The sequence below is a fragment of the Zonotrichia albicollis genome, chromosome 2 (genome assembly GCF_047830755.1).
Source record: "Zonotrichia albicollis isolate bZonAlb1 chromosome 2, bZonAlb1.hap1, whole genome shotgun sequence".
NCBI lineage: Eukaryota > Metazoa > Chordata > Aves > Passeriformes > Passerellidae > Zonotrichia > Zonotrichia albicollis.
In genome coordinates, this window is record NC_133820.1 from 76,463,097 (window position 1) to 76,489,468 (window position 26,372).

Here is a 26,372-nt window from a genome sequence, read left to right on the forward strand (position 1 = left end):
TTCCTTTTATAATATGCACATTGTTCGCATTTGTTAAAGATAATATAATGAACAACTACTGCTAAGAAAGAATACACTTTCTTTTTTTTTTTTTTTCAATACATTGAAGTGCAAGGGTCATCTGGAGATGAGGCCTGGACTGCTTTTTAAAACACAGATTGTGGGACAGATTCTCAGCTGATATGAAATAGTTCTGTCAAGTTTATTGTTCAATTAGAATGCAATATAACTATGATTACAGACTGCTTACATTACCATATGTTAATAAAATAGCAAACATGACTTGCAAATTTTTTTCTTTGCTATGTTTTGGCTCCTTTTAATTGCTTGGATTTTCTTTATTTTTAAAGAGTGTATTTTGAGGGGATAAATTGTCACTTGTGCTGTCAGACCAGGCTAATCATTCCCTACTTAGCTACATTTCTAAAGACCTAAGATTTTGCTTGAAAAGGGGCTTAAAAGCAATTGATTTGTGTTCATTAATACATAAGCATTTGATTTCAAATCAGATTGCCAGCAGACATAACCTCTCTGCATTGCTACAACAGAGACTTGATTTGATTAATCAAACAGCTCTGATTCACTGGATTGTCTACAGAACAGTTGTCCCTGACAATACTATGCAAATAGCTGCTGATGTGGTACTGGCATCCCAGATTTCTAAAACTGCTATGTTTTCCTAAATGAAGACATCAACACTTTATATCTAATTCAATTTTATTCTTCTATATAAATGCTTCTGCATAGAAAGTACACAGTTTTTAATCCACGTTCTGCCATTTGCTTTGAAAATAAGAATCACCTATAATATTTATTTCTCAGTTTACTCTTTAGTGAAAGAGTAACATTGATATTTCCGTATTCTAAAACACTTAAAATTATATAAACATTATATATATATATATATACTTCTATGTACCACTACTACTATAGTACCACTATAAATAGGTTTTTACATGGTTTTTTTTTCAGGAGCAATGTAATAACATATCTCACGTAACTATTTTTGCCTGTTCTATTCAAAAGAGCTGTCATTGAATTAAATGCATTGGTTTAGGGAACAGGCAATTTTTCTATTTTAAAATTTCAAACCCAAATATGATAATTAGGTCTACATATCTTGATAAAACAGCACAAGCCAGTAACATGCAACAAATGCATGATTCACTTCCTAACAGATAATGGTTACTCCACAGGAGTATTTGCTCATTCTCCTGGGAAATAATGCAAAGGTGAAAAGAAAAGTAGGCCTGCAGTCAGGGTAAGAGAGAAGAGTAAGAATACTTTTGCTACATTTGGTTATGTGGGAAGAAAGTAGGAGGAAAAGCCAAAGTGCCCTAAAGAAGCAGAAAAGCTAAGCCTGAAACATCTGCAAAAAAAGCAGGGGGCCACAAAACTTTAAAAGGTGACAGTTCCCAAGCTGCAGAAGAAAAAACTTCATGGACTTCGAAGTTCAAGAAGAATCATGGACCAAAGGCTTTGGAGGAAGCAATAAAAACTGTGAAGGAAGCAAATACCTACTTTTTTTCCAGTAATGCCTTAAATATTGCAGTTCCCAAGTTTGGGCTGATGCCTTCAACTGGTTCACTCTGCTGGTTCACCCTGAGGAGCACTGTGTAACTACCTGCTGATAAAGACCTGTCTGAACAAAGAGTTTTGCTTTCTGGGAAAAAATATCCTTAATTAAAATGGCCAGTTCTTAAGTATTCTGTCAAATAAATACATTAGCTCAGAATAAGCAAAAAATCCTCAGCCATCTTATCGTGACTCTGCCAAAGTGCAGATTGGTTAGATAACGTTATTTCTCATCTTCCGTTTGAAACAATCTGTTTCTTCTTATGATTCAGAGAACTGAAGGATGGACCTTCTGTTATGATTTTAGTCTAAACCCACCATATTGTTTTGGTAAGCTTCTTAGCAAGTACTTCTGTATATTAAACTGAGTATTGTTGGTACTCCTGCGAGATAAATTAGCTTACAAGCCTTCAGTGAACAGGCAGCCTCCCCTCATTCAACAGGTGATAAAATGATAACTAGATCACTTTACTGACAATGTATTTATGTTTCATACTTCATGTGTTTTAAAATGAAAAATATGTATGTTAGTACTTGCATCAGTTACTTGTTTATGAATTGTGCTAGATTTTTCTTGCTGAAGTTTTATGTATTTACAGTGTTTTAAACCACAGTGTGTGTATTTAATGGTAATTGCTTAAAAAATTACAGAACAATTGTTGATTTTTATTCAGATTTTTGGCAGAGCTTGAAGTCTTAGTACAAGTGGAAAAAAATAATCATTTGTTTGAGAAATAAATAGTGCAACTTAGCAGCATTATTACACTGGCAGAAATATGAGCAATTTTCACAGAGAAAAGAAATCAAAATGTGAGGAAAAAGGTTTTGAGAAAGAGGTTCAAGACCTTCTCCACAACTCTAGCAGTAGCAAGCCTTCCTACATTAGCAACCTTGATTCAAAACTGGGATGTGGTCAAAAGTGAAACTTCTTTTAGAATTTCAGCTACTCTGAACTGGACTTTTTCCCAGCATGCAGATTAGGATAATACCCTGTCTGTGTAAAAAGAAAGGACCACAACTCCAAACAGCAGGAGTGCTGAAGTCAAAACAGTATTGCTTGACAGAACTGAATGGAGAAGTCTGAATGCTGCACTTATTTATTTTATGTTTTTATTAACAGGAAAGATGTGTCCCATCATGCACTTGTATTCATTCCAAGCATCTATCACCTGAGTTTGTGTATGATGTTATATTGCTTGAAGATGATTCTCACAGCCTGAGCTTAAAAGAAGTTTCGACTCAATTGAAATGCAAAGACAAAATACAGCATTCCTCTCCCAGCTGAGCTTTTATTTAATGAGCCAGATTAAGAAGCTTGCTCTACTTACTGGATCAGAGTCAACACAGTTTGTCCAAGAAACTCAGAGATAAGGGAGAAACAGTTCTTAATCAGACAAAATTCTCAATAAAATAAATGGGCACTTTGCCCAAGTATGCTCTGTGGAATTTAAATCATTATGTTTGCCTTGGCTAAATCTGAAAAAGTGGACTGCTGCTTTTATACCTAAATTTTAAGACAGCTAACTCAATATAGAAGAGAATAAAAACAAACTTCACCCTTCCTGATGTCAATTTTTATCACGCTTTAATCAACTAGGAATCCCCTGAAGAAAATTCACACAGCAAGTTGGAACAGAATAATCTGAAGCTCCAGTGGGTTTGGATTAAGTACAAAGCATTTTACCATTGTGTTAAAAAGTGTCACAGACCCGTGGATTAGAAATGTGATTATTTCATCCCCCGTGATTAGAAAATAACATCTATTTTATAACTGTACAAGTTCCTGTTAAGGGCAGAGCCTATCATAACACCACTCAGAAGTATTTATTTTCTTAAAATAGTGGATGTAGTCTGTTTTGCATATTCAACCATTTTCAGTTGAATATGCCTCAGTCTTTTTTTTTCTGCTAATTTCATGCTGTCCTGTTGTTCTAAAGATGTTAAAGTATCACACACACCAAAACCTGAAACTTAGTTTTATAGCTTGGAATTTTTTTTCCAGAAATGTTTATCTTTAGACAATACTTAAAAATGTTGTCTATATGCACAAGTAGTTCAAAAGTGGGCCATGACAGACAGTGTCTATGTAGTATCAGATTATTTCAATGTGCTTAAAACTACTCCTGGCATGTCACCCTGCAAACAGAGTAACTCAAGAAGTCAGAGCTGTGTATTTGTTACACAGCTATAGTAGAGCTATGCGTATAAAAGCAGCAGCTTGGCAGCTCAGAGGTTAAAGTGGTAATTGTGAGAAGGGACTGAGCTTCAGCTTCCATAATTCTTGCTATTTAAAGTGAATTACTGCTTCTTGTTTAAAGCCAGCTATTACTCAAGAAGCTGCAAGAGAAGGATGCATGCCACAGGACAGAAAAAAGTGTTAGAGATCATTGCATCTCCTTCAGCCTGTTTGTGGGAGGAAGAAAGAGGGGTTATCACACAAACATGAGGAGACAGATTCAACTCTTGATAACAAGCAAAACCATCACAGAAACAGTTGTGATTTCACAGCTACAAAACTAATGAATATGAACTAAGAATTGGGTTCAGATAGCCTTTAGTTAGAGTAAGGAGAGTTACATGCAGCCCTAACCTAAGGAAAAAAAATAAAATAACTTGGGAGCAAATGATATTAGCATCTTTTTGGCCTTTGTCCATGACTATAAAATGGCATTAATATAAATGTGACTCAGACTTGAGATCCCTGGTCACTATTGTAGCCAAGAGCCTAAGTATATGAAATCTCCTTGGCTCTGCTAAAGCACTAGTGCTAAATTCTGGGAAATGATAACACTGATTCATCTCAAAACAGTCTATATATAACAGCAAGACTAGGCACACATAAAATTATGCACTATCTTGCCCCAAGGTTAGCAACATATTCCTAGTAGAAGGAAGAATGTTATTTTCATTCCCTGCAATCATGTGATAAATAGCTGTAGGGCAGATTCTGCAAGATCTCGAAGGTTATGATTTTACAATATAATGAATGTATGTCTAGCTCTCTGCCACCTGAAAAAGCAGCAAAACAAAGAAGGACTTGTCAGTATTTTGCTTATGGCAGAAATCAGACATTGTCCAGGACCCTTTATGAGAGACACTGCTACTTCTTAACTAGTTTGATTATAACATTCACTCCAATACTTCAACAGCTCAGCTTTCCAGCATATGGCATAATTGGAAGCAGCAGCCAGCAGGTATCACATGTGAATGGAAAATGTCTCACACTGAGTAACTACTGACTGTATCAAATATGTGGTCTTGTAGGTAGGTTGATGGGGGAAAATACTGCTAATAAAAGTGTATTGAAAATGAGCGGATAGGCAGAACACCTGTACAAGAACGCCTGTATATGAGGTGAGCAAATTACCTAGAAAGTTCAGAAGTAGAAAATATCACAAAAAGTCATTGAGATCAGCTCAAAAATAAAGAGATGAGACAACACAAAGGAACATTTTAAGAAATATAAACCCCAAACCTATGGACAGTTTCAGGAGAAACTTTCAAAAGGTGGAAGACATACACTGAAAAGAGCATTCTTAGGAGAAGGCAGACTCAAGCTACAGAACAAAAAAACTCAAAGAAGGCAACTCATGCCCAGGACTGCTTACCTCACTTGTAAAGGAACTGACATTTGTTCCTAGTCTACTAGGAACATTTATTGCCAACACGGAGTAGACCATGGATGGAATGTTCTATTCTGATCATGCTTCCTATAAAATACTGTGTTTTACTTTAGTAAAAATAGAATACAGGCACATCTATGCCATTTCCAGCACAAAGTAATGGCCTGTGCTGAATTAATGTTTGATTTTGGTGACTCATATTACTCTGCCTTAGGGGGTGACTGAGTTATAGCCATTGTGTGCAGCTGCAATCATTGGCAATCCAGCACAGTTTGCAGAACAGTAACATCGACATTGAAGATGTATGAAAATGCATTGGAATTACACCAGATGGTGATGCAAGCCTGGCAGGAACACTTAGGGGTACCTCTGCTAATATCATCAGTATTATATGCGAAAGCCCAAGGACTTCAATTCAACCACAGGACCAAATTGTATGGTTTTTCCAGACAGTAGGACAGACTCACTTGGCATCAGTTGAGAAGTGTTAAACAACCTAGAGTAAGTACACATGTAAATCATATCCTTAAAGGCACCTTACTGCAAGACAGTGCAGCATGATTTCACACTGAAGTAGGTAAGGCAATAGAAAATCCTGCTAATGATAAGGTATTGTAGATTCATCTGTACATAGCCAGTAGAGATCAACCCTGAGTGAATTGTTCCAGGCTGACCTTGACCAGTTACAGTAAGGTACAAAATACCTCTTACTTGTCTCCACAAGGATTTTACATTTAGGCAGATATCTCACAATAGCAATTGTGATATAAAACACTTTTTCCTTCAGGGAAGATAGAATCTTAAAAAAACGAGAAAAGGCAGATCACATTCAGAGTAATGAGTATACAGCACAGTCCAAATGTAAATGAGGTTAGGTCTACCTCAGTCAATTGAATTGTGCAAAAAGAGACAAAACTAAGATTTCTCCCTTTCTATTTCAAAAGATTTCTAAGAGCAGCAAAATTTACAGAAGAAAATGTCAAACAAATTGGCTTCACAGATAGATAGAGACGTATGATTTCTTTGTTTACAAGACTGAATCATCTGTTGCAAGAGTTAATGCACTTTTTGAAAGTTACAATGGCATGGCTTATAAGCTTCAGTGAGATGTGGTGGCAGTTCAGATTTCATGACAGAATGCTAACTTATCTCTGATACCAAAAAAACTAATGAGGTGCTATATAGTTGCAGAGCAGTGTTACATGCAGAGATACGCAGGCTTTTTCTTTGTTTTTCATTATCTGTGTAACTGTATAAACATAAAAGTAATAAAAACCCAAAACAGGCAGCAAAAGCTTAAGGCTTTAAAGCTGGAATAAAATTGTGTCAGTGTTTTCTAAAAGAAGTACGATAAATTTAAGCAATCCCAGAAAAAGCCCCTGATTCTCCCATTAGCATTTTCTGCTGGGTCTAAGGTCTCATGGGTAGTGCTTAGGTGAAGATCACAATTAAGCTAACACAGGCAATTTATTCTCATGCTGGTTTTCTTCAAGTCAAAGCAATGGCATAATGTTAAGCAGTCTTAAGGATTCTCTTTGTTATGTTTGTTGCCTATGGCTTTTAATTGAAGGTGCTATCACAGCATCCCTATCAGATGCCAAATGTCATGAGCAGTAGCAAGCAGGAGCACACAGTGCAGAGGGCTATCCTGACCCCCAACTATCTTTACTGAGGACAGCAGGATGTAAGATACAACACTTTTCAGTAGCTAGAGGCTTACTGAAATGAATTTCCACAATACTGAATACAACTAAGGCTGCTATTTAGCACTAGGACATGAAAATGTTAAATAATACCAAGTGTGAGACAGTGAACGCAGAGTGTTTTTTAATGTGATCACCACTGATCCAAAGAATGAAAGTTCTAAAATTGGGAATTACTTCTGTGACATACTTTTGACACATAAATATCATAGTTGACAACGAGAAGTACTTTGTCTGGAGGTGATCTGCACCATCTATAAAGCTTCAGCAGGCACTGAATAGAACTGCTTTACTGAAAAGTGCTCAGCACACTGCTTTGAAGAAGTAGACTCAAGGATCACTGACAATCTGTATATCACAGCAGCACTGCCAGGTTTCTTACTAAAGAATAAGTTTTCCAACAAGTTCAGTCATCTTTAAACCATTTTGAAATGTAAAGATATATGAATATTTTAATCTCTCCTCCCAATCTCCCTTTCAAATTGCTGAACTCAAGAAGCACCTATTCAGTTACTGAGTTGTAATCTCCGCTCTTCTGCTTTGTGATTAACATTATTTTGTTCTTGTTTTCTTTCAGAATCTATTTTGTATCATAAGTCTGTGAGATAGCATGCTTATTACAAATTGTGGATGCATTATGCCATATATAAAAGTATGAATGGTCTTATAAAAAGAAAAGACAAAAAAGTGAGCAAATAAAAAAATATATGAAATAATTATTTTGTCTACTTTTTTAACTACAACACATATGGAATGGCTTCCATAATATGCTGCTATACAGATATGCTTCCAAATGTTTCAAATCCTTGAATCTTAGACCATGGTTTGTTAAAAGTCTTTGTGTGGACACAAGCAGTGTGTGGTTATGAGTTGGGTGTACTAGAACTGATTGTGCACAAAATGTGCCACTTCTGCACTGTGATACCATGTATTTGAGGGTGAAACTCAGATTTGTAATATGTGCATAAATATGTTTTACAAAAATAAGCATTCTCAGAGAATAAAAGAAGAGGAAAAAAAAAGAGAAACATGAAAGGACAGAGACAGTATCTCATAAAAGAAAGAGATGTATTTAAGCATCAGCCAAATGATACTATTTTTCATATCATTTATAGTGGAAGCCTGAAGACTAAAATACTTCACAAACCATTAGTTTCTTGGTATTCTGTGACGGATTAGAATATTTCTTAATCAACTGCTAAAGCACAGAAGAGGGCCAAAGTCTAGATTTAGCAAAGCTGAGTGATACTGAAATCCAGGGATGTTCAGGGAGGATGCTATCAATAGACACATCACAAAACCATAGAAGTGCATCAGTTTCTGAAACCTCTCAAAAGGCATCTATGCTTTTGTCCATTTCTTAGTCTGGAATTCGGAAAATCACATTAAGAAATAAAAGTTCTGATTTGTACTCAGGGAAGCAGATCAAAACCCCATGAATTTTACAGGATTCAAATTACTTGCTGAAGCTTTTGGAGCCTGCTTTGCCCAGAGGCAGCTTGAAAGCCTACACAGCCCCCCCAAAAGTGGTCCTGCCCTACTGGTTATGCCCCTACCTTGGGCTGCATGAGGTTTGTTGCAATGCATTAAAACCACAGAGAGAATGAAGAATAAAAAAATCAAATCTATTTAAGTCTCATTCATATTTTCATCTCATTCACACACAATGGACATTCATAAAATTTATACAGATAGTCACCTACAGCTCCATTGTCCACCTGGACCGTACCAGTGCTTTCAATAGAATGGGCATTAGAAGCCAAGACTAACAGGATTGGAGTGACCTCCGTCCATTATATCAATTTTTCTCATCTGTTACCCCACTAAAGAAAAATACTGCCATTTTTAAGTTTAGGAAAGAAAAAAGATGTTGTAAAATTAAAATAAAATGCCAGTCACAGCAGCAGATCACCTATCTTGTCTAATTTTGTACTTCTGTTGATTGACAAGCTGGTGCTCTTGTAGCATACAAAGGCAAAAAATCAGGCGTTCAGTTCAAACTGAAGTGTTTGACAGATGTAACAGCTTTCTGCAATGAAACTGATGAAATCTCAAATAGCAAAGTCCATCTCCTGTACAGTAGAGAGATTAAATTTCAACAGGCAACGTTTACCGTCCTTAGCAGATGCAGATTTAATTTTGGGGGGGAGGGATGTTATTTGTTTGGTTGGTTGTTTTTGTTTGGTTGGGGGTTTTGTTGGTTTTGTTTGCTTCTTATTTATCTGTCAGTAGTTAAAAATACAGGCTTTGCAACTGGTACACAGCCTACCTCCTGCTGCTCTGGATGCTGCAGACTTCAACACCATCCATGTTTCAGAGTACTGTTGTCACAAACTGAAGGCAATTTCAAATTCTCTTAGTGGTAACCTAGCATGTCACTGACATTTTGGCCTGTATTTTTGCAATGGTGAAAGTGAGACAATCTGACAACTGACTGAAAATTCCTGCTGCTATAGACACATACTGAGGGTAGGGCAGGTTACATCGCACCGCAACAACATACCTTTTACCAGAGAGGTAAAAGAAACATTTTTACACTATAATGTGAATAGTCTGTACTAAAGTTCACAGAATCAGGTAGCAAGGAACATGCATTTCTGAAAAAAGACAGAAATACTCAGATCAGCACCAAAATTATTATTTTATTGATGTTTCATTGCACTGTCTTACCAAAATAGATAGATGATGGCCACATAATGATTTTATAAAAAGTAGCTAAACTCTTCTGCAAATTTGGAAACCTTTGAATTTGAGTTGCAATCTTAAGATTACAACTCAAATTCTCAAGAGCAACTGTGCACATACATGCCCACATGCACTATTTAAATAATACCTTCACTTAAAGAAATACGTAACGTTAAGCCCTTCTCTTGACCTTGGTGAGAAAAGGAAAGTGGAGAATATGGATCACACCAAATTATACTTTTCACTAGATGTGGGATGCAACTCACCGAGCTGTGCTGCTCAGCTTTGTCACTCAGCTTAAAGCACTCTATTTTCTTCAAGGTGGGGTAAATCACAAACTCACTGAAGTAGACTAGATTTGTCACAGAATTAGAAGTCAAACAAGATGAATCCCATACTGAGGCACTACCAGCTATGTGTACTGGTGAAAACTGTACCAATTGTACTTTCTGTGAACATCACTTACAGAAATAAGGTTAGATCCACCACCAGAAGCTGGGTACCTGAAGCAATCATGATACTATTCATCACATGCTCTAAGAAGAGGGACTGGAATAAAGACAATGTTCTGAAAACCTAGCTCACTGAATGGAAAGCTACTAAAACCATGAGCTAAATATAATTTCCTTTCAGGCTGTGCAGCCTGTCAACACAGGAAGGAGGTGTTATCTTAAAATTCATTAGTCTTCACCTTTCTCTGAAGCTCCTGCATCCCTTCCTGTAAAATCAAGCTTTTGTGAAAACTCTCTTCCAAAAAATTTTTGGTGAGAGAAGATAGACCTCAGTGGTCAAAGCATTTCACCATGAAGTTCAGCAGAGCAGCTACACGTCATATGTAGAAACATATGCATCCTACAGAACCTTTACATCAGAAAGACAATTGTTTCCATAACTTTATGTGTTATGGAGACAGATATTTACATCTACTAGGCGTAGCCACTTTAGAGATACTATTGCAGGCTACAAATCAACAGAATAATGAAGAAGAAGAGCAAAAGAATGGCATAGAATTTGGAAGAATAGCAAAATACCATTGATAATTGAAGCATGGTCTTCCTCTTGACTTTTTCAGTGTTTTAAAAGCTCTATGACCTTACAAGGCATAGGCTAAATTAGTTCATTTGATGAAGAATATTGTACAGGCAGATATTTAACACTTTTTAATGATAAAGAAAACCAATAAGAGATTTTTCTTTCTAGTAACACATGAAAGCCTAGGAGGTGATAAGAACATCCTTCAGAACTACAAATGATGCATCTGGCAATTTCACTGGGAGGAATGAGAGCAAATGAACGAATATCAGTTTCAGGCTACAAAGTATTTTATAAATCAATATCAGTAGTGATTCTCTTTCAGCTATCAGCCAGTGAGAATATCCGATTTCATTTTCTGGACTGGGAAGAGATGGTTATTTTAAAACCACCTTTCTGCAAACCTGGGGCGAGAAGCGAAGGAAGAAAGAAAAAACCTGCTGATCTTTCTCATTTTATCACATTCAGCTCAAAATAAGAGGATTTTTAATTCACTTCACTTCTGATTAATTTTACATATTTTTTAGATTTTGGAAATATTATCTCAATATTATCTTATAGTTTTTATAAAGAAGTTTACATTAGAAAGAGCTGCAGATGGAAGAAACCAGCAGATTTATCCCAGCTTGGATTCAACTTCAAATGATGAACTGTTACTCTAGAAAAAGGCTCTATAATCCTCTTGTAACAGGAAGTGTGCATTTTCTGAACCAACTTTCAAGTAATAATATTAATATTTGTACACTAAAAGTTCAGAGTGACTTTTACAAAAGAAATGGCAAAAGGACAACATCATGTCATAGGAAACTACACATTCTAGACATCAAAAGCTCCTGATTATGAATATTTACAATGAAATTAATAATTACAAGATTTTATCTCTGTGCAACAGAACATGCAGGACAACCCATGTCAAGACTTTAAAACAAATCTCCCCCCCCCCCCACTACCCTCCAATCCACTTGCTACAAAAAAAAAAGAAGCAAAAAATGGGTAACTTTTGAGATTGGTACAATTTAAACATCTCAGTATGATCACAAATCTAATTTTTAACTACCTTTCTCTGTATTATCACATATAACTCAGAGTATATGCAAAACCCAAAAATTAAATTGGGAATGAAGGCCAAATCATTCCAAGATTTGAATGTCCAGATACTTTTAGAAAAATTAACAAGAATTTTGTACCAAAATTGTAGCAGCCTTTATGTTTTCCTGAAACACAGTGGTCCCAGGAATAACATATACACAGGTTTGTACGGTTACAACAATACTGCTGTTCAAAACAATTTATTTTCTTATTTCAAATTTTTGTAATTTCACAACCAGTGAAAAAGTAGCAATATCAATTTAAGTTGTCTTCTGCCAGAAATAGCTATTTCTGCTTCAAGAGAGAGTTTATAGCTCACTAGAAAATAACACATTGCAAGAAAATTTTTGCAACTCCTTTAGGAGGAATTTTTTTGTGTGGTGTTTTAATTGTAAGGGAACAGTGAACATGCATTTTGTGTCTAGACTAGCACTTAAAATCGCAGTTTGGTAAGATGCTAAAGCCCTTTACATAGCAAATGTCTTTCTAAAAGACAGAAATGAACAAAAGATGTTCTCCTCCCCCCATATTTCAGTAAAATATGATAGCATCCATTCATCTCTTATGTACAGTCTGGTAAATCTTTCCACTCAAAGGAATGTTATCTCATGTAAACCCGAAATGAACTGATTAAGTGCCCACATCAGTGTACGGGGATAAACAATTTTACTTACATTGTGCCAAAGAAATCAAAGAAGGGAAAAATAATACATGATTCTATGTATGTTCTTTTTCTTCAGTGAAGACATAGACATTACAGAATGTATGCAACATGGCCACACTTGGAAACTTATGAGTATAGATTTTACAGACCACTATGATGTTCTGTGAAATAAATTGTACCAGAATATCAGGTAGCACCTTTAATTCCTGTTAGGTCTTTCAGAACACTTTATGTCTATTCTGTCAGTTAAATCCTATATGTTAGATTAAATGGTAGAGTAAAAAGATACAGCATCTCCTGAACTAAATGAAACTTGAATCCAGCTATTCTTGAACAGAAATTGCCTAGATGAGGATCTACCCATAGGCATTATGTACCTGGCCCTTGACAGTATTTGTGTAAGATAAACAATATTGAAATAGTTAGAATCCTAGAACTGATGGAGCAAAATTACTCAGGACTTGAAACCTGCACTTCAGACAGGTAGACTGTTCCTGTAAAGAGCTGCTGAATGTAAATGGGTCACAGTTTTCATATCTTTAACATCTGTTGTTTATACCCAAGAAAGCACATCAGGGGCAAGAAAATTAATTCCCCAATTGCTGTCAACTGCGTTAGGGAACAGCAATAAACAGCTTACTGTAAGCCTCTAGCTACAATAAAATTGCTGTCAATAAAGTGTGGCTGATATGGTTTTGCTGTGCTAGAAGAAAAGATTCTTTGGAACTGAAAATCTGAAATGGAAACTAAAAAGATTCTCCCTTGTTCCTATATACAAAAGAAAATTATCACAAAATTTCAATAGCATAAAACTCTCAAGATCCAGTTCTCACTCACGTGTGTGGCACAAATTTCTTAGCATATGTGAAACTTTGGCTTTGGATATCCGGGACAGATGAGACTCCAGTGATTCTGATAAAAATCTCATGCACAGAAAACATTTAAAGAGAAATGAAGATTACTAAGCTTTTACTGCCTGATCTGTATACACAAAATGTTCCCTACTCTGGTTGAACACGTCTACCGTCACTATTGAAAATGTATAGTGTTATAGCTTAGGGTTATGTTCAGATATCCATTATAGCTCCCAGTTTTCACATGCTCATAACTTTCTGAAAAATTCTTCTTTTCAGCTGAAATTTTCCATGCTTGGTCTCAGCTCAAAGATGGATTTCTTTAGACAGTTCAGAGAAATCTGTTAACCTATTTTTCAGTTAGTCAACAATAGAAAAAATACACTGTACATGATCACCATTTCTAATATTTTAGTATACATATACAAATATACAGAACTTGAAAACAATTGAATTTTACATGCAGACACTTTTCCAGATGACTAGTCCTCACTCAAGACTAATATCCATGCTAACACATAAACCAAACTAAGCATACAAAAGAATGTATGTGTTTTTTTATTTATACTAAGTGATGAAACAAGGCCACTAAAAATAATACAGCACGCAGAATTGTGGAATGCTATGGTTACAGAATTTTAATATTTGCAGGTGACGTAAGCTCTGCACTGCTGTTCCAATGCAGATTGCCATCAACTTATGCACCTTGAAATTGCCACTCTCAGCGTATCAAATTAAGAGTCATTAATGTTTTCAGCTTTTCTTTTCTCTTACATTAAAACTCCAAACTTACAAATTTAAACACTCCAAAGTAAGATAACATCAATTAGATTTGCCACATAAAGCCTAAGTGATGTGCATTGATCAACAGGAGCCTGGCTACTTGTTCCTTGATCAGGCAAGAAGTCCATTGGCTAAAAAAGGAATAAAGCAATCTCTACAGAGCTTATGTTATCAAGTATAAGATTAAAAATATACTTTAGTATGGAATGTAGTTAATGTGTCATTCGAGCCCCAAATCCCTAATTTCTGCCACTAGAGCACAGAAATACAAGGACTGTGTTAACATATATTCAACTTTCCTGAATCTTCTAGAAGTGTGCACATTTCCAAAATTTCTAAATTATCACTTTGATTCAGAAAAGTGCTTATAGTGTGCTTATGACTTTTTCTTGAAGACAACATCTTAAGTCACTTGGACTTTAAGGATCTGCTTCAGTTTTACACATTAAATGAAAGTTAAGCACATGCCTAAATGCATTTTGATTAGGAAAGAAGACTGAAGGTTTTGCCCATAACCTATACTGATACATATTTTTAAACCTGTGTTATTTGTCACTGCTGTGCTTTAAATCTGATTAAATGAAGTTGTTATAATTTAAAATTGGGATAACCACAGTAAATTTGCCTGAATTTCTTTTATTATTTAATCTATTGTTAATCTAATGACATTGAGTAGGAGCTTTTGTCTGTTTATTTGCTTTTCAAACGAGGTCTTTCACACAGAAGAATACAACATGTAGTCTTCTGCTGTATTTCTATGTAGCTGTTTGGTGTAATGACTTACTAATTTGAAGCGCATTTTAAAGTTCAATCAAATACTGAAAAGAACACTGATTGAGAAGCCTGCATAGATTTCAGTATTCTTTATGAGTCATAACACTGATTTTGGAAGCTTAGCTATATAAGCTGGTGGTATGCAACATCCTTTCCATACTCCTAATTATGTGAATTAGCATTTAGAACAATCCCAAGTTCAAGTATTCAAAAATGCTCTTTTCAGAGCATCCACCAGGTTTACTGCAAGATAGGCACTTGAAGGAGGCTTTGGTTTTCATACTGGGTACTTGTGAAACATCAGTCTGTACAATTCAAAGTCACATGTAAAAACCTAACCACAGAATTTCCACTAAATTAATTGATGATTGCACAGAAATTGCCCACCAAAAAAAAACCCCAAAACCCCACAACACCCCCCCCCAAAAAAACCTAAGAATTTTTTATTTAACAATATATTTTAAATTCTAAATGCTTTTTGATTTAAGACCCAGTTCTAAGAGATTTCTAGGGCCACGTGCCCAACAAAAGCATTGGAATTTTGCTTGAATGAAGTCCAAGCGCTGACTTATGTCTCAGCTCTTTGCTAATATAAATGTATCTGCAAGACACACTGTGTGTGTGTGTTTACCTTGAACTAAAAGAAATTGTAAGTAAAGGTGCAGGATGCTAGTATTTCTTAGACATATATTTATCCTATATTTCATCTTTCCTTATCTTAACATCATCCACAACAATTCCCATGCATTTTACAAAACCCACCAAGTTACTGAATATACATAAGTAACCTAACTCAACATTAGATGCAGAGAAATTAGTTATGTTAAACCTGAAGAAAACAGTATAATGCCACAGAACTAAGTATCTCTTCCTAAAGGAATTTATAAAAATTGTTTTCAGATGCTGTGGCATTAGCACACACCACTGTTCAGTAAGATCTTTAAATCTGAATACTTTGCTTAAAGGCCATACTCTATCACCATTTTTTTAAAGACCTATGATGGTGTATTTGACTGCTGTGCAAGTGAATATTAGCTAAGATGCACCCTAATTTTAGGAATTACAAACAAAAGAATAGGAAGATTGTTGATGATTACTACCATTGATGGTTATACTACTCCTGCCAAAATTGAAAAGGAAGCCTAAAAAGATTACATCCTGTAGCAGTCATCATTGGGAGAAAAAAACCAAAAAGACACTATATCATTCCCCACAGAATAAAAATCTACAAACTCAGATTAGGTAACTGTCTACCTAAGAAAGAGTTGTATTTTCATTTACATATAATAATACAGCTTTTTCAGGAAGCAATCCAAATTATGAGTATCTACTGACTTCAAAAAGGAAACACTAAGATCTCAGTGAAATTTGAATCAAGTCCATATATAGTTATAATTACAGATATTATTAAATAGAGACTAGGATATTTAGTGTAATTAACACAGGTAACTCTGGAAATACTGCTAGTTGTTTTTGTATGGCTGTGGGAGTTTTATTCTCCTCATGTTCAATTTTGCCATGCAGAGCTTACACATTCTGTCAGATAAAAAATTCTGGGTGTCCCAACTGCCTCTAGATACTGTGGGGAGCTAAGTCTGAGCTTTCTGATAGAATTTGGAAATTGATGCCGAAATTAAAATAATCTCAGAACAGAAAAGGAATGTGTGGTTTAGAGGGATAACATTTTGCAACTAAAACTGAGGAGAAAACTTCAGACAAGTAAGCACAGATTTTGCAGAGCTCTTCTATAATTTTTGGGGGTTCTTTTTGATAGCTTTTTTTAACTTACGCTGACAATGTGTGTACAGTGCTGTGAGAAGGCTTAGGGAGTAGACCCTTCTTAAAAGTCCCTCAGAGAGGTTAGGGGTTTGTGAGATTCTCCTGTGGTGTTTTCAGTGTCTCATAAAGAAGGAGCTGTGTCAGAGCAGTTACTTTAGCAGAGCTGCCTCCAAAGCGCTCGTTTTATTCTTAGCACCTGGTCGGCGTGACCCCTCACAGAGGCGCAGAGTCAAGACGCGCTTCTGGGAACGTTCACCACAGCTAAGGCTAACGCAACAACAACTGGATTACTTTGCCCTAAACTTGGCTACCGCCAAAACCCTTCCGCAAGGACGAGCCTAAATGTGCCTCGCTGGGCTCCCTGGGACCCGCATCCCTGACTAACTCGGACAAACCACCGTCACTCAGGGGGGGCTGCGAGGAGCAAGGACGCGACTCCCGGCACGGAGGGAGCCGGCGGGGCCCCGCGCGCTCCCGGTCCCCGCGCGCTCCCGGCCACCGCGCGCTCCCGGCCCCCGCAGCCTCCGCAGGGCTGGCGCGAGGCCAGCGCGCGCCGCGCGGTGCCTTGGCGCCACCTACGGGCCGCGCGCGCGCGCGCTCCCGCGGCGCCCGCAAGAGGAGCGCCCGTAAAAGGAATTAAGACAGCACCGCGTTTAAATCTTTATTAGCGAGGAGTTATTAGACCTAAGTAGAAAAAGAAAAAAAAAAAAAAAACAAAAAACAAAACCCAAAAAAAAACCCAAAAAGCACACCTAATGCTGGATTTGGCTGAAATATGAGTCTCTCAGCTTCCTAATCCCTCTTCATATGGCGTGTTCCACAGTTTAAAATGAGATATGTCAGATCACTTATGCATTACTAAGATGAGAGAATATTTACAATGGACTGACTTTTTTTTCTTTTTCCTGCATAATTCAGATGTATTCAGAGAACGCATTCCTTTCAAAAGTATGCTTTGGAAATTTTTTTTTAAATATGCAGCAAACTATGCGATACCAACTTTCATCTATTACAACAAAATCATGTTGAACTCAAACAAGAGGAAGACTTACGTATGGCTTAGTTATATCCTACCAATAAACCATGTGCTTCACTGATGAGTAGCTTGGAAATTTGGCTGTCTTTGTTAGGAAAAAAAAATTAACCCTTTTAGTAACACTAATTTAGCAAGGTTCCAAATCAGCTCGAACAGCAAAAGAAATTCAAGCCAACTCACTTTGAAATTTGAAACAATGTACATATCCCTTCAACCTTGAAACAGTCAAATTTCTGACTGAAATTTAGCACATACGGAAACAGTTCTTCAATAAGTTTTACAATTGGACAGTTAAATACTGGGGAGAAAAAAAAAATCTTTTTTTTCAGTTTTGCTCATGCACATGTATGTGCACATGCATAGTCCTCTAACAACGAAAATTCTTCAAAACCCAAAGTATCAGAGGCATTTTGCAAACACATGTTTAAGCCCCAGGTAAATGATAAAAAGGTCGTTTTTCTTTATTTGTTCTTGTTTTTGGTGTTTGGTTTAGGGTTTTTTTGTTCCCCCCATAATGTTAACTAAATTAAATTAGCATGAAACAAACAAACAAAAAAAAAACAAACCCCACAACACAGTGGCACTTTTAATACTGGTTGATCGGGCACTTGTATGCAGTACTTATAGACCAGTAAAAGTGCTCGTTTACCTGTCTGGTGTGTAAGGGGCCCTTTGTCTTGAAGCCTCCTTGGGAACTGCACTCTGAGGCACTGAAGTGATCTGAACTAGTGGAAGAGCGTTTGGAAAGGGTGTCACAACCACCAACAAAGGTGTTGTCCAACGGGAGTTCCTGAATCACATGGTGCTTTTTCACTGAAACTGGAGTGTCAGGTTTGAGATGAAAAGCAGACTGCGGAGAGGCAGACTTGTAATGCTTGGCAAGATCAGGACTGTTAGGCTTAAAGGTTGATGGTGGTGCTGTGCCCCAATCAAATCTTCCTATACTTTGCTCCTCCAGCTCTGCTGGAAGGCTTATTGTCCCGTTGATAGGTTCATGAACTGCATCATCAGGTTTGGACTCCTCAATGGTCACAAAGTTCAAAAGAGAGCTCTTTGGAGATTTCCTTTTCTTCCTTTTCTTTTTCTTGTTTTGCTTGTTTTCCTGATTGGGAGACATCCACTCAGCACCTTGCTTGCTCCTCTGGGCAGCTTTGAATCTGGATGCATGTTGACAGCGAACAAGAACCGTGACAAATATCACCACTATGACAACCATGGCACCCGCCACGATAGCGATCATGATTGTGAGATAGTCCTCATTTTGGTAGGGTTGGCTACTGTCCCCTATGTTCCGATCCAAAGGGGTTTCCATAGTCCTGCGTATCAAGTCATAAATGTAAGAGGCATTTCCAGCAGTATCATTTACATATAAAAATACAAGCACAAGAGTATGCAGGGATTTGGGATAACCCAAATCACTTATGTTGACAACTAAGCGATGCAGGCCCACGTCATTAGGAGTTGGTTTCTCTTCCAGAGTTATATTACCTGTCACTGGATCAATCCGAAACAAACCCTTGTTATTGCCGCTTACAATCGTGTACTTCAGCTCAGCATTCATGCCAGTGTCTATATCCACAGCAAAGACTTCGGCTACCACCGATCCTGGAATTGCTGAGAGTGGCACCAGCTTAAAAGAAGTATTAGAAGGTGGGTAGATGACAACAGGACTGTTATCATTAACATCCATCACGTTTATTGTTACTTTTGCTGTAGAAGAGCGAGGAGGTTGCCCTCCATCCACTGCCTTAACATCAAATGTGTAAGAGCTCTGCTGTTCTCGATCAAAAGAAACGTTGGACTTTATAACTCCAGAGTACGGATCCAGCACAAAGTTTTCATTGTCATTCAGGATGGAAAGGGTCACTGCTTTATTTTCCCCAGCATCTGCATCAGTCACTGTAATCACCCCCACCGTGCTATACTTTGGTAAGTTCTCTGATACGAAAAACTGGAAATGATTATGAGTAAATTTGGGACTGTTGTCATTTTCATCCAACACAGTAACAATTACAGCCGCCTGACTCTGCAAAGGAGGGGTGCCGTTATCTCGGGCTGTAACAGTGAAAATGAAACGTTCCTGCTCTTCTCTGTCAAAAACTCTGGATGCTGTCAAAACTCCTGTCTTTCGATCCAGATCGAAAAAGGAGGCATTAGGACCAAGCTGATAAACAATGTCTGCATTTTTCCCACTGTCTTCATCTGTGGCACTAATAGTTGTTAAGTATAGACCACGCCGGTTGTTTTCAGAAACTGACAGCTCAATTACAGGCTGGCTGAAAATCGGAGGGTTGTCATTTTCATCCTCCAGCTTAACTCTTACCAGGGCAGTCTGGTTCAAGCTGGGCTTGCCAGAATCAGAAGCCACAATTTTAAAGCTGAATTCTTTGGTGCCCTCATAGTCCAACAAGGAAGAGGTCTCTAACAAATACTGGTTGTCGTAAACTGCTTTCAAGTGGAAGGGGACCTCTCTCTCAATGAAACAGATCACTTTGCCATTCACATCAGTGTCCTTATCTGAAACCGTAATTAGGGCAATCTTTGTATTGATGGGATCTTTCTCAGATAAGTACACTGTGCCATTGATGGGACTTATTATGTACCTGAGGTCTATGTTAGGAGGGTTATCATTTACATCAGTGACATTGATGGTGACAGTTGCCCGGGCTGGTGTAGAGCTACCATCACTAGCCAGCACTGTCACTTTGTGAATAGCAGTCTCTTCTCGATCTAAGGACCTCTGAACTGTAATCAGCCCTGTGGTGTTGTTTAAAGCAAAAAATCTTTTGGTTGCAGGGGCGACTTGGGCACCAAAAATATATCTGATTTCTGCATTGCTTCCTATATCAGCATCTGTAGCATGAAGCTGAATTACAGAGGTGCCTACAGGGGCATTCTCTGGTATATGGACCTCTACTTGACTCTCTTTAAAGACTGGCCTGTTATCATTGACATCACTTACTGTAACTTGCAGGATAGCTGTGCTGGATTTCTGGGGGGTACCTCCATCCTCCACTTTGATTTTCATCACGTAGGTGTCCTTTTGCTCTCTGTCCAAGTTCTGCTGCACAATCAGCTGAGGCCATTTCTCCCCTTCTGGAGTTTCTACAATATCCAGTCCAAAGACACTCTGTCCATTTAACAACTCATAGTGCTGCACACCATTGAAACCTGTGTCAGGATCTGTTGCTGATGGGATTGGAAAGCGACTGTTGATCAGAGTGTTTTCTGGGATGGAGATATTGATGACAGGGGATGGAAACATAGGCGCATTGTCATTAGTATCCTTTACAATGATTTTTATTTTGATCAGCCTAAAAAAGTCATTGGGGAGAATCACCACTTCAAGTTCAAAGAAACACTCATTTTCTTCTGCATAGGAAGCTCCAGCACATAGTTTTTCTCTGTCTATTCTGTTAGATGTTGTAAAGATTTCCCCCGTGTTACTGGACACTTTGACCAGAGGTGCATCCCCTGCTTTAGACACCAGTCTGTAGACAAGGCTGGCACTGGTCCCTGTGGCAGCATTGATATGAGAAATGTTCAGATCCTTTGGTATGTTCCCTATGGGCACGTTTTCAGGCAGCTCCTCTCTAATAGTGTAAATAAGTTCTTGAGCTATAGCAGAATCCAGCCTTAAACAGGCAATCAAAGCGGCCAACAGGTAAAAATCCCTCAGGTTCATGATAATGTTTTTATTCTCTTTCCACGGATTTTAGGACTTAAAGGTTTCCAGAGAGGAATGATGCGCGATTTGCAAGAGGAGGCATGCATGGACTGCAGGATGCATTACATCTCATTTCTTATTTGGAGACATCACTGTCAACACAACCACACAGAACAGCATTATTGTTTTTTTAGGCATGATAAATCCACAATCTCCAACTACTACTTGTTTTTGCAATGCATGCTTCCAGCAGTACATTTTCCTACTGCTCCCTTTTACAAGCAAGCCCTCCGGACAAATGCACCAATATCCCATTGGCTGCATTTGCTCAGAGCACGAATGAAAATAACTACTTGCAGGATTAAGGGCAGCTACTGTTTCCACACGTACTTTCTGAATAATTTCTTGGTACACCGTGTAATCCCTAAAGTGCATTCCCCCTCTACCCTCCTCCACCCAGTCATTGGTACAAGTAAAAAACCTTCCCGGACTACTTCTAGATTCGAACTGCTATGCCAGCTGCCAAATGTAATTTGCTGTTTGCTTCCATATGTATTTTTTAGCTCTTGCTAACCAGATTCTTCTCTGCTCGCTGTGCCTTGCATGCCCCTCTATAGCTATCGTACTGGGAAATAACCACCCGGACATGCTGCTGCTGCAGCAGTCGTCACTGGCTACTTCACATCCCTGTTAACTGATGAGACAATAACAGGACTTACAGTTTCTTACACTCTCAGCTCAATGTTTCTTCTCCAGATGTTGGATACTTCTCCTTCTGTTTAATAACCTAAAACTTTATTTTTTTTTTAAACACAGTCTAAATCAGGAGGCTGGAAATTCCAAATGTAACTTAGAAGCAGGAAGCATGTTTACAGATGGGGGGAATATACATTTTCTGATGACATGAGGAGGAAAAAAGGTGCAGCCTTTCCCCACTGACACTGGTCTCCCTTCAGGATGATATTAGCAGCTGCCACATATAAATACTGCAGACTAATAATGCAGGTGGAAGGAAAAAAAAAAAGGGAAAGCGACTGACAGACTTCTGTTTGCATGCACTGCTAACCGCACATTATAGGGGTGCAAGGCTGCCAGCACCTACAGTTTGACGGAACTAGGCAGCCCCGAGCACTAATCTTATCTGCATTAAGCTTCACGGTAACTGATGCCTGTGATTACTTCCAGCACAGTAATGCAGGTAGGGATGCAGACACAGCGAGTAGGTGAGCCTTTCCCACCAACACCAACAGAATCCCAAACACTGATTCTTTCCCTAGATAAATATACTGCGTGCTGGCTTTTTTTTTTTTTTTTTTTTTTTTTTTTTTTTTTTCTTTAAAGGAAATGCATCCCGGCTTAAGGGTAACTTTGCACTTACGTTAGTTGTCTACCTTTGACGATCTGCTGCAGCTAAGCAATGATCTGTTCCAGCAGATACAGCACAATGCATCTGGTAAACCAGTTTTGGAGAAATCAGCAGCAGCCAAACGCTTCCTCCTTGAGATATGTGTTCCTTCGGGGTGGCAAATTATCAACTCCAGGGAACAAATTCACAGTTCTGGCGTTAGTCATCCTCTCCACGTTTCATTCCTGTGAAGCGGTGATCCTTTGGGTGCCTAACGTGCACGCAACAACCCAAACAAACAGCAAGAGAAAAATCCGGTGCACTTCTGAGAGCGGGGGTATTTTCCACTCTGCACTGCACACCATTCCCGTCCCTCTCTCTCGGCAGAGCAGAGGCAGCTACATGAAGTCTGCAACTTCTGAGTGGAAATGGCAAGAGTTGGTCTGACGGTGCTTCTCCCTCTTTAGCTGTGGGGTGACAGTTGCCCCAAAAAAAAAAAAAAAAATTAAAAAAAAAATCAAAAAAAGAAATCCTAATAGGTTATTGCTTTAGTGACGGGAGGAAGCGGCGGCGCTTTCCCTCCTCCCTCCCTCCTTCCCTCCCTCCTCCCTCCCAGCCTCTCTCCCTCGCATACGCTCTCTCCTTCTCCCTCTCTCTCTGAACTGAAATTCTTGATATAACTCTCAATAAGCCCAGAGGGAGGGTGGGAGCGGAGCGAGGCCACCCCTCCCGCCGCACCGCATTGGCCCGCGCCGGCGGGGGCGGTGGATGGCGGAGCGCGGCCGCGGCATTGGCCGCCGGGCACGTCGCTCCCCGGCCCGGCCGGGCGGAGGGGGCGACGCGGCGCGCGGAGGCACCGCCGGGGCCGGGGCACGCAGGGACGCGGGGACGCGGGGGAGCGGGAGCGGGAGCAGGGCGTTCCGCGGCAGGAGCGCGGCGCACACGGGCGGGCGCTCCGCGGTCAGGGACGCGGAGGGGGCGGAAAGCAGCGCCGGGTTTGCGCGCGGCTGAGGGGTAATTTGGGAACAGGGGCTCGGGGTGCGCTTGGGTTGGCGGCGCGGTGTGAGGATGTGCGGAGCGGGGGTGCCTCAGTGCGGGCTCGGTGTCGCTTGCGCGGAGCGGTGCGGAGCGGTGCGGGCCCGGCGCGGAGAGCAGCGCTGGCCCTGGGCCACCGCCCGGCGCCGTGCAGGTTCGGAGGCAATCGCCTGCCCCGGCCCGCCTTCGCCCGGTTCGGCCTTATATTTAATACATGCCCTTTCATCTATAATTCAGGCTGCTTTGACTCCAGCCCTGTCTCGGCTCCCATTTACGCCTGCACACCTTTCTCCTTCCCTTTCCCGAAGGGTCAGAGAGACACTCGCCAAGGGAGGGAGAGCGCTACTCTGCTGGTTTGGGTTTTGTCTGCTTAAACATTGAACTGGAAAAGATTCCTCCTCTCTGTGGTTTGATAAATAATAAAAGTGATCGTTTCGCCTTCCCCATAAATGACACAGGTAAATTATCCAGCTAGCCACAAAGAAGCATCACATGCCTGGAAGACACTGTAATAAAATGCCAATGTATTATGATATGAGTGACCTCAAAAGTGTGACAAGAAGATGATTATAGTGCATTATCTATAGTGCATTATATGTAGTACCTTTTTCAACGTTTTCTGAAGCATGAATGAACCTTTATTTGTCTGTGCTTTTATTGCCGGCGTTTCTCAGCTTGAACTTACAAGCTGTATGCTAGAACCTATCCAATTTAGTATGCCCAGGTACGTGGCCATGCAGGCTGCTGCTTCTGGTTAAGCCTTTCAAATACATATGCATAGGAAAAAAACCAAAGATAACATCAGCATTTGACTTTTTCTGTATGTGGTACTATCTCATTTGCACATTTTGTGTGGATGGCATTGGTAAGCTAAAGATTCGAGTTTTACCTTGAAGATTTTACATTTTCAGATGCAGGCGCTTAGGCTCTCACATGTACCTGCACATAGGATGCACTATTAACAAATGGTGGGAGCTGCTTGTACTTCTCAGAGGTCAGTAATTTGCATGGTTTGGAATTGGGTGCTTCTTACTGATAAATGTACACATCCTTGCAAGTCATATGGATGCAGACACTGTATGTGAGCATTGCACATCCTGTAATCCCATGATGTGTAAAGATTAAACACTCTCAGTTTTGCTATGCTTTGTAGTTGTGTCCAAAATACTCTTGTTACTGTTACACACAGAAAAAAAATTGATCCCGGTTCTGATGGCATTGAGTAACGTTAGAAAACGGAACTGGATCTAATAATAGTTCAAGAAAAATGTTCATTATGTAATACAAGAAGGATGGCTGGAGCCCCAGCATTGAAAGTCAAGCAAGTGACATGAAGGAGCAACCTTACTGCCAAACCACTTAGAAAAAGAATTCTGTGAATGAATTAAGTATGCAGTTCTTTTGTCTTTTAAAATACAAAGCAGAACAGCCATTAATAAAGGAGATAATTAGAACTGCTAGCATTCTGTGTAATGCAGTCTGCTTCTGAAATACGGCATGTTTATGTATGCATTAATAATACACACATTTTTCCTGACACTAGTCATATCACAGCAGTATGGCATCACAGACGTTTTATAGTCTCATTCTAGTAACATCACAGGCATATAACATTCTAATCACACCATAGTCATTTCAATGTCACATTGTAGTCACATCACATAGCCTGGTAATAATTATTTAACTTTATTGCTAAGCTGAATAGTTTTCTGTTTGCTCAGGGATGACTTAAACTTGTAGTCAGAACCGATTAGCACATGCTCATAAATGAGCTCTTCCCATGTACATAGGGTTAGACTTGCGAGAAGTTAGGAAGAGAAAAAAAAGAAATTCAGTGAACTAGTGTCTGTTTGACTTAAACCCAATGCAATCACAAGTCACAATAGTAGCACATTTTTGCTGTTTTCAGAAGTAGTTCTAGAAAGCCAACAATGTTTACATGTAGATCTGTCATGTTAATGTTTATGTGCTTGCTTTAAAACGCTGTAGTACTTTAACTAATCATACATTATTAACCTCATGGAAGAGGCATGTCTTTAAACTGTTGTATTTGCACACCAGATTGAAAAATGGAGGCCCACAGTACCAAAGGGGTGAGAACTGTCACAACTGCTTCTAATAATGGTAGAAAAAGAACAGAAGGGGCTGAATTCCTGAGCAGGAGTTGGAATCACCCAGCGCAGCATTAACGCCACCCCTGCAATGTGAGGAACTGCTCTGAGCCGTGTCCTGTGCTCACTTGAGTAGCCTCTTGTTTACCCTCTGGTAGATGTTTATTCCATAGCTCTTATATTTGAGAAAACTGCAGTATTTGATGTCACATTCCCCTCAAATGCAGCTGTGGTGACATTATTTGTGCTGTTTCTTAATAATTGCCTTTCCTTACCGTTGTGGATTAGCCTTTTGTCTACGTACAAGAACACTGGGTTGGCAATCACATCACACCTTATTAAAATGACTTCTGTATTATAACTCACTAACTATTCATCCACATCATTGCTTGTTATCTTCGCCTCCATATTATTATGTATCAAATTCTTTTCCATATCATATTTGACTCAAATTCTAGCATGCTAGAAACTGACTCCAATTATTCTGTACTAGCTATAGTCAAATTGCACTAAATGGAATTGCTTACATTGTATCACAGTGGCTACAGGCTCACACAATGCATTATACATGAAACTGATTCACATTATGCTTAGCTAACTAAAGACTTTAATCTTGA

The 26,372-nt window shown here is 38.9% G+C and overlaps 1 protein-coding gene across 18 annotated transcripts in view; it reads right to left on the reverse strand.

Moving 5' to 3' along the window:
• The window catches only part of PCDH9 (protocadherin 9), a 689,424-nt gene extending 666,191 nt beyond the window's left edge, over positions 1–23,233 (reverse strand). For 8 of the 18 annotated variants that reach the window (XM_026796702.2, XM_014270977.3, XM_014270979.3 and 5 more), the window contains exons 1-2: positions 22,643–23,231; positions 18,247–21,416 (exon numbers count right to left, since the gene is read on the reverse strand). In XM_026796702.2, coding sequence (XP_026652503.2) covers positions 18,247–21,282 — 3,036 coding nt within the window. In that variant the 5' untranslated portion in view covers positions 21,283–21,416; positions 22,643–23,231. Of the gene's footprint in view, positions 1–18,246; positions 21,417–22,642 lie in introns of all 18 variants that reach the window. The other 10 variants (XM_074535506.1, XM_014270978.3, XM_074535512.1 and 7 more) reach the window with 3 other exon arrangements.
• Between the last annotated feature and the right edge of the window lie 3,139 nt (positions 23,234–26,372).